The sequence below is a fragment of the Copidosoma floridanum genome, unplaced genomic scaffold (assembly GCF_036245765.1).
Source record: "Copidosoma floridanum isolate Cflo_tuat_1 unplaced genomic scaffold, Cflo_Japanese_pri ptg000021l, whole genome shotgun sequence".
In the NCBI taxonomy this organism is placed as follows: Eukaryota; Metazoa; Arthropoda; class Insecta; order Hymenoptera; family Encyrtidae; genus Copidosoma; species Copidosoma floridanum.
Window position 1 is genome coordinate 2961515 of NW_028321898.1, and position 9426 is coordinate 2970940.

General features: G+C 30.4%; 1 protein-coding gene across 1 annotated transcript in view; it reads left to right on the forward strand.

Moving 5' to 3' along the window:
- The window catches only part of ND-ASHI (NADH:ubiquinone oxidoreductase subunit ASHI), a 144247-nt gene extending 135777 nt beyond the window's left edge, over positions 1–8470 (forward strand). The window contains exon 4 of the mRNA XM_014356495.2: positions 8316–8470. Within this exon, the coding sequence (XP_014211981.2) occupies positions 8316–8375 (60 nt within the window). The 3' untranslated portion in view covers positions 8376–8470. The remainder of the gene's footprint in view (positions 1–8315) is intronic.
- The last annotated feature ends 956 nt before the right edge of the window (positions 8471–9426 follow it).

Sequence of the window (9426 nt, forward strand, 5' to 3'; positions counted from 1 at the left end):
ACGACCTTATATAACCCTCTCGACTTTAAGCATTTAACTAGGAATCACCGATCCTCTCCAAGGTCTGCGCTGGGCGAACCTAACAGCTATGAATGGAATAAAAAACTTGAGCCAACGGGACAGTCTCCAATGGGCAAGCATCACGAACTAATTTCCCCATCTTAGATCATCCAAAACAAATGAGTCTGCAAAAAAAAGGTTTTTTAGACACCAACGTCTTCGATGTTATACCGGGAGACGTTGGGAAAGATCTCCACAACTATCTCCAAAGCTTCGAACTTCGTAATTTTTCTCACGATCAGTCTGGGGCTTCAATAGCAGGTGAGAGAAGATTACCCTGAGGTATCCAGGCAGTCACAATTACTGTTAACTTTAGTCAAGAAAGAGTTTACTTAGGAAGCTCACTGGTCTTTTTTAGGGCCGTTGGACGTCGAACTACCTTGCCAACAAATATATTAAAATTTAACAAAGTTGACAGATAACAGCCTTTAAAGGTTACAATAGTCTTAAGCATGCCAAAAGTCACAAGAGGACGAATTAGAAGAAAAACTTCAAATGAATCTGATAAATACAATTTCAGGCGTCAAGAAATTGACGCAGAAAATTTATCGAGATTAGAACTGCAGCATCAAAATCGAAAAATAAAGAATCCATTTCGTGAGAGATCAGCTTTTTATTGTACCCTGACAGTAAACTCTCAAATCTTTAAAGATCTAAATTCAGATTTTTAAATAAGCATGAAATGTATTTGTGTTTTTGAGGCAATAAAAAATGTAGATTTTAAGCTCCAGGACTTTGTTGCTCTGGTAATAAAGTTGTGAGATAAGAGAAAAAAAATTTTTTTTTCAATATATATTTTTTGGGAGTTTAAAATCTTAATAGCTTAAAAAAATAGCCCTTTCCGTAAATTATACGAAAGAAACTGCCAATCAACGGCTTTTTATGACCAACGATTAATTTATGGAATAAGGAACGCACGGTACTTTTAAGCATAATTACATTTATTTTTTTATTTTTACAGCTCATTATTTGACCAAATAAACTATATGGATTTTGAACAAACATGTTTTTAATAAGAAGATTTTTATTCTGAAAAGTGTCAGAAATATATGTAAAACTTTAACTTAAAACATTTTATATTACATGTCAACATCCTACGCTGTTCCATTTCGTAAGTCTCGGGCGAAGCAGAGACAGGGGTCCGCTAGTATATATATATATATATATATATATATATATATATATATATATATATATATATATATATATACTAGCGGACCCCTGTCTCGTATATACATACATATATGTATATATGTATACACATATATATATGTGTGTGTGTGTGTGTGTGGAGAGAGGGTGTATTCCTATTTTATACAGTTGTAAGAGCAGTGCTTATATACTCCTTCCCCCGCTTCCTGCCCTCCACCTCCCTTTCTAACGCCCCTCGCAAAACAACAGATATTCTATCTCCGTCAATGTTAGTTTAACCGAATAAACTAATATCTAGAGCCTATTTAGCTCCCTGGCCCTCTGCACGATTTTCGGAAGCCCTTGATGGCCCAGCCGCAGTCCGTATGCGGTCTCCCCGCAATACATGGAAAAATTCCTCTGGTTTGACCGTTATTTTAACCCAATAAAAGTATCCATTATTATTTGTGACTATAAGAAATAATTCTACGGATTTGACCGTTATTTAAACTTAATAAATATGCTTTGTATTTTTGCTTGTTCCATCCTCTGCAATATATTTTAAATACTGTTATCCTTAGGCATGGTTAATTTTATCAGATTCTCTATCTAAAAAAGATATTCTAATAGTACTTGAATCTCAATGCAAATCCGAACATTCTGCAACTTGTCATTATTTTTGATGACAATATGGAAGCTATACCAACCCATTCCATGAATGACACTTTTTTGTTAATTGATATAAAATAGTGAACTAAAGTATTGTATAAATATGTTTTACCAGAACGTCCTCGTTTATCAATAAAACATGTCATCTTTCATTTGTCATTAATTTTTCAAATACTTTTTTTTTATCTTTATTTTATGTCAGAAACATTGTGTTGAATTTTTTTAAATGAAATTTCATGGTTTCCTAATTTAATTTGGAATTTATTTTAAAATTTTAACTTGCTGTGTCTGGTAAACTAAAATCTTTGCAAAACCTCTTATCTTAGATCGAAATTTCATTTATTATTGTTAAAGTCTTCTTTCTTGTCTTTAATACAGTCTTATCTGAGATAATTTTTAAATAAATTTGAAGTTGTAAGACTTTCTAGAGTTTTGACAAAGTAAACTACGCAAAAAATTTTCCTAATTGAAAAAGTAGTATGACGTTGCAAGATTCTTCAAAAATGTTCATTACTTAAAAATTATGTTGCAAAAATCGTAGGCTAACTATTACTTTTTTACATGAATTATGCAGTATGTTATGGATTTTTAAGTCTTGAATTGAAGAAGCACCTTTTACTTTATTCAAAATTAGTTTAAAAAAAGAAATATTCTTTCTCTTTTGGTGATACAACATTTAAACGACCAATCATCCTGTCGTACCTCTTTGTCTTTGATAGAATAGTTTTACATGCCTATGAATGTCGCTTCAGGACGTTCATCACCCACAGGTTTTGATAGGTATTGTTGAAATTTCTAATTTTTATACGTTGTAGCATAAAAATTATCCATAAAAAGTTACAGATCGTTTAACTATACTATATTTTATACGTTTAATTTTTTAAAATCTCAGTTTATCGTGTTACCTTATGGAATAATTACATCCTATAAGTTGAACTATTTAAATTTTTAAATGGATTTACAAGTGGTTATTTTAATAAAACATGAAAAAAGGGACCGAATATGCATAAAAGCGTCTATACAGGTATATGTATATGACAAAAAAACTTGCCAGCGTTGCTGCTTTTTTGTGCTCCTCTCACCTTTCTAAAGATTTTATTAAGCCTGCTTACTGTAAAAAACGTTCTTAAGTGAAAAAGTCACGTTAGTCCCTAATAAAAAATTGTAAAATAATAAAACAAAAGAAAAATTAATCGATAAATTGATTCTTATTTTGTATGAATAACTGATTAACAGGAAAGTGAAAAAAAAGTATAAACTGCTGAAAATTATTACTATTCTGTATAATCAAACCTAATTATTTAACAAACAATTGATAAATATCAAAATTAGGGATTAGTTTTAAACCGCACTATAACAGAGAAAAAGAGGTTAATCTCTAATAGGAACCGCTTGTAACAACGTGGGTAGGGTACTTGGCTAGTGTGTAGAAGATTGTTGGTTCGATTTCCGAGAAAAGTTTTTTTTTGCGAAGCATCAGGTGTTAAGCAAAAAGTCAATGTCAAGAAATGTTTTTTTTAGTTTGGTGTCGTGGTGGGGTCGCTACCGGTCAGTGAGATCAAATAAAAAATTGACTTCTGTTAAATTTTTTTATTGTTATTAATTTAAAATTGTTGGTTTTAAAAATCTAAGATTTCAATTTTACATATGTTTTTTATTATATCAATTGAAAGACTTTTCTTTTTAGATAAAGTAGTAAAGGTTTCGAGCACGGAGCTAGTAGAAGGCCCTAGTAGTGTACATACATTACCGTTAATTGGAACTTATGCAGACAAATATAAATTGCAGTTTTATATATGTTGACAATATCGAAACGATGCTGACAGTCAGCGTAATTTATTTCATGTTTTTAACATCTTTAAAGCATCTAATGTATGCATAAGTCCTATTCTATTTACATATCCGTAAAATAGTTGTAAGACTAAATTAAGTCACCAACCCCTTCTCAAAGTTTTAAATGTTTCCTTGAGCCTTCTCCCCCTCAAAATAAGGAAAAAAAAACTCAAAATTTCTTTCTCAAATTGATTTAAGAATAAATATCCTACGAAAATAAAAAATCCCTTCGCCCCCTCACATTTTAAGTGGGCCTCAGCCCCTCTCGCCCCCCTCCTTAGCCTAAAATGCACTTAATAGTACTTATAAAAATCAAATTATTAATCATTATTTATGACTATATGACAAAAATACCAAACAATACACAGTTACTTTATTGTTAGGTAATCATTTAATCAACATGATTCATTTATGTCCATTATAGAAATTAACATTGGTAATTATAATTTTTTTCTCGTGTATGAACTTTCATGTACAAAATTAAGTGGAATTTCTGCCAAAATAGAGTTGTTAATGTTTGTAGTTGTAAAAAATTCATCATTAAGATGCAATGGAAAAAAAAAGTGTTAAGAAATAAGAACCTCTTCAGCCTCTTTTTTGCAATTTAATTGTGTAAATGTACGGAATAACTTTTCCAAAAATATTTTGCTTGCTTATATTATCTAATATGGATTTTTAATTTTGTATCACATAATCTGAGAGTAATGTTCAGTATATCATGAAAAGTGGTACCTGTAGAAAATTTTTTAAAATCTTTCTTTATTCCTTTCTGTTTATGGTTTTATGTAACAGTAATGAATAAATCAAGTTTTCTGAATTTTCGCATTATTGCCATTATTGCCATATACCTTGCACCACCAACGAATGGTAAAGGTGAAATAATAATTTTTCCTACTTAATGATTTTCAAAATTTTTTAATTATTTGATACACTACGTATTATAAGATCTATTGGCTCTTGGTAACATTTAATTCTGAATGTTTTGTGGTTATTATGAAAAAAGTTTATTCTTATACTTTTTATCATTATAAATGCATGCAAAAAAATTGTTGCATTAGTCTAGGAGGAAGTACAGGACTGCAATTTTACTGCTCAGTTAATAAGCAGTTTTATACAAATAATATTGAAACAACGTGAGATTTTGTGCTTGTACACAATTTTTTTGTCTATAGCAAGTAATCTGTTATATCCTGATGAGAACAGCAAAGTAAAAACCAATGGATCGACCTTATGTGATAATTTATTTAAATATGTGTGAATAAGTACACTATTTAGTTAATCATTTAGATACACCGAAAGTCATAATGTCTAATATTTTCTGATTTTGTAACAATTATTGTTTCACATTCTGCTGTTACAGGTTTATTGTTCTAATGATTTTCATTGTTATATTTTCTTAAAAAGTTTATTTTATAGTTTTCAAGACGTTTTAAATTTACAATTTAATTTAAGTGCTTGTATTTTTTTTGCATATGGATTTTGTTTCATTTTTGTAATGGTATTTTAATATGTTGCTTGGATGACTTTAGGTTTGATTTCTAACGTTTTTCTATAGAAGTAAAGTTATCATCATCATCATCATCATCATCATCATCATCATCATATATATATATATATATATATATGTTATTACAGTAGTCGTAAGGCTTACATTGAAATTAACAATGTTTCTTATACATATTGACAATTTAAAAGGCTTTATATATTTTTTTCTAAAATAGCCATGTAGACCGTTGTGATTTAAGTATCTCATAAATTTAACTAGAATTTACATTTGAGGAAATAAAATAATGTTATTTAATTTATATTTAAAGCATAGGCTAAATTTATAACAGCTACTCCAATCGTCCTAAGCTTGCTTAGTTATTCAAAATTCAATATAAAATAATAACAAATTTGGGTGGTTGATCAGGACTATTTATTATTACAAAAATTGCTTCTGCCTGATAATTCGGCAATTTGGTATTGCCATCATCAGGGATTGCTTAAAAAAATAATGTAAATGTTCGAGTTTGAACGTTGCACGTATGTTTCCTGTGGCCCAACAGTATATCCACAATATTAATGACATTCTAGTAAAAAATTTTTTGATGTACATAATAAAAATTTTTTCTCTTTACATAAAAAGAAAATGCGAGTTAGTCACTGTAATATTGTGCAAAAAGAATTTGTTTTTCTAAAATTTATTACACCCTTTTGTTGACGCAAACTAAGTCCCTTTCTACTTTTTTTTAGTAAAATTTTTATTATGCAAACAACATATTTTCAAGTTTTTTACACAAAGTATCGGAAAGTAGCTGCTTTAACGTATGAACCGTAATTTTTTTATAACATTAAATAGTTAAACCTTTGAGAACAGACAAGTTAAAGACATTTAAATTAACCGTGATGCAGTAGGCGGTTGTTCATGCAAGGTTAGTTCAACTCACTTCAACATGATGTTATGTGAGAGCCCTCGCATACCCGCTCACTGCCTCCCAAAAAAATGATCGAGCCTCCTTGAATGGGGCATGGATCACCTCGTACAAGGCGTTGAAATGCATTCTGGAGAAAACTACTTAGGGTATAGATTAAAAACCTGAAAAGCTAGCAAACTGTGCAAGAAGTTTTGCACATATGCTTGCAGCTGATTTAGGAAATTTTCGATCCCCCCCTTTACTTTCTTAATATGCATGTGGAGGAGGGAGGGGGTGTTACGTCCGTACTTCTAAGTGAAGGGTGGAACTCGTAGATTCGTTCTACAAACAAATAAATTTAATTTTTTTGTTCGTCAAGAACCAGCCGTCGGCTCAAAGGCCTTATTTGCTCTTACTTACAATATGCTTTCCTTTAAAATCGTTGACTCGGTGTTGTGGTGTTAGGTTTCACCGGGTGAAATGAATGGAGTGGCATTAGTATGTCATACGCCGAACTGACGTTGACCTACTGTATGAATTTCTGTCCGATAAAATGTAGTAGCTGCGTATTTATTTCGTCTTTTTATCTCACGTCCTTGTAAAGGTCTATGTCATACGTCAGTCTGTTTATTTTTGTATAGTGTTCAATTTATTCATTGAAACTAAAATTTTGTTCTAATCAACTGGAATTTTGAATTTGGAAATATTTGAGTTTAGAAAATATATTTAACAATTGAAATATTTTATTTAAAAAAATTTAATCAACAACTAATTTATGTCTTATCTAATTATTTAATAAATTCAGTAAAGCAGGAAATATTCGAAATTTCCAGAATATTAATTATACTTAACTTACTTCTATTAATCGTTGGTTAGCCGCTGCTTACGCGCACGCAGTCGCAAGATCTTACAAGGTTGACCGCAACGATGATTTTCATCCTACACGAGAATACTCGTGGCGATGACAATAATTAGGCTGCTGCTTTAAACGTCGGAACCCTTGTCGACGGTCCTTTCTTTCTTGTTCCTCCTTGATTCACTTTTTAGGTGAGTCAACAGTGGTCTGGGTTGCTCGAGCTTTTCTCACACAGCTTAGTCACCGACCTGAGTCTTACATTTGCTTGAAATGCACGCTTCTAACACGTAGCTCATTAAGTCTTACATCTGCTTAAAAGACGCAACAGAACTCACTCTCCAACCCTTAAAGTTACTATGGATACTCTTGCATTTAAAGAGGACACGTCAAGTTGGGGATCCGAACGACCAATCAGAGCTTAACCCAATTACTCTCAATTAACACAAGCATAAACTTGGCGCAACAACTAAACTGCGAACAATGGTAAAAATCGCTGATCTCTTGGATTTTGCATTTGGTACTGTTGATGTTGAAACTGTGCACGACATCGACTCTGGATCATTCTCAGTAATAAATGTTGAAACTGTTGATTGTTTTCATTCTTGTGGACATTTAGTGCAAATTGATTTTGTAAGATGAGCGCTATATAAGATAATTTGGAGATTGCACGCGTAGTTCGAGTTTTACGACGGCAGCTCTTTTCAAAGGAAGTAAATTATATGTCACAAGATTGCAGAAGCAGCTATATAGCTCAATGTTTAACAATCGCTGAGCATTCGCTTTTTATAAGTTTTTAACGGAGCTGTGTATTTCGAAATAATGAATATTAAGTATATTGCATGGGATGTCACAAGGGGATCGAAGGGGACAGAAAATAAAAAGTCCACTTCCGTTACAATTTTTGCGAAGTAAAAGTTTTGAAATTTTTAGTTGACTCCATCGCAAAATGTGCCTATAGACGTCTTATTTCAATACACTTGCACTACGATTGCACACATACGAGTGGTACGTGACTAACATACATATGTAATTACATACCTTTCGAACCAGTATTCTAACGTACTATTTAGTAAAAATGTACAATAAAGTATTTAATACTTTTAAAAATAGTTTTTAAAGCACACTGCAAGTTTGTATTCTTATTGTCTTATTCTTAAATACTTATTATTTGTATAGCAATGAATTCCATTGTAAAAGTTCTTATTTGTCCTTATATACTCGTTAAAATAATAGTTACATGAGAAGTTTACTTTTCTGTAATCTGTAATGCATGCTTATGAGTTTTGTAAACTTAATTTATTCTATGTACAAATTTTGGTCGATTAAAATTACTGTATGTATAGAAATTTTAATTTAAAAATATGTTTCAGGCCGAAAAGCAGTATCCATGGATTGGAAAAGCTTATTATACTTTTGAAGAATTGAAATGATATTATTAAATGTAAATTATTTCATAAATCTTTGAGTAGAAATAAAAAAAAACTGAATAGTTATTAAAAACCTTTATAAATTAGTTAAATATAAATTATTAATCATGTGTTGTAGTTGAACTTTTCATGTTACATTATGGATATACATATTGGATTTTTTGTTGCAACATATGTAAAAATTAGCAGACACATTATACTTTTTTAATAAATTCTTATCCGTATAAAATATTGTGTAAGAACAACGTGTGCATAACAAAAAAAAAATGTGGAATTATTTTAATCTGTGAATAAACTTCGAAATTTATTTTTAGAGTACCAAAGTCGTTCAAACTTTGATGAAACTTAAATTCTTTTTTAATTTAATACAGAAAAAGAGTACACCTTATCAAGTTACATAATAAAACGGAGGTATTTAGTTAATATTCTATTGATTCTTACATATATTTTAAATTAAGTAAACATACATGTGTCAAAGTATCTGTTAGAAAAGAAGCAGTAAATACAGGCAAAAATTTATGAAACCTTAGTGTTAAATATCATTCCCATTGCTAAGTATAAAAAAATCAGATGTTTGTAAGATCACAAATTTGATGTGACTCATTAACTTATGGTTCATTGCCCTTAAGAGGTGGCCCGTCTATAAGTATTGTTGTGGAAATCATTCTCTCAACGGAACAGCTTGTATCATCTGTGTATAACAAAAATTGGCAACTTCATGAGACTAGTCTATATCCTTGCTTGCCTCAGGTAAAACGACTCAAGTTTCTTATGAAAAGAAACTTATTAATTATCTTGACAACTAACTAGAATATGTCTGAAACTTTAAACAGTTAGTAAAAAATCAGTACAAAAAATAATTTTGTTCCTTAAAAATCTTCAAAACAGAGCAATAAGAAAAAGTTTATTTTATAAGACACCGATTTGAAAATATAAATGCTCGTATGATTTTTCTAGATTTAACAAATTTTTTTATTGAATACCAAACATACAATTAATTTTATAATAGCCAAAAGTGTTAATTCGTATATTTTGTAAAGCAAAAAAATTTTTT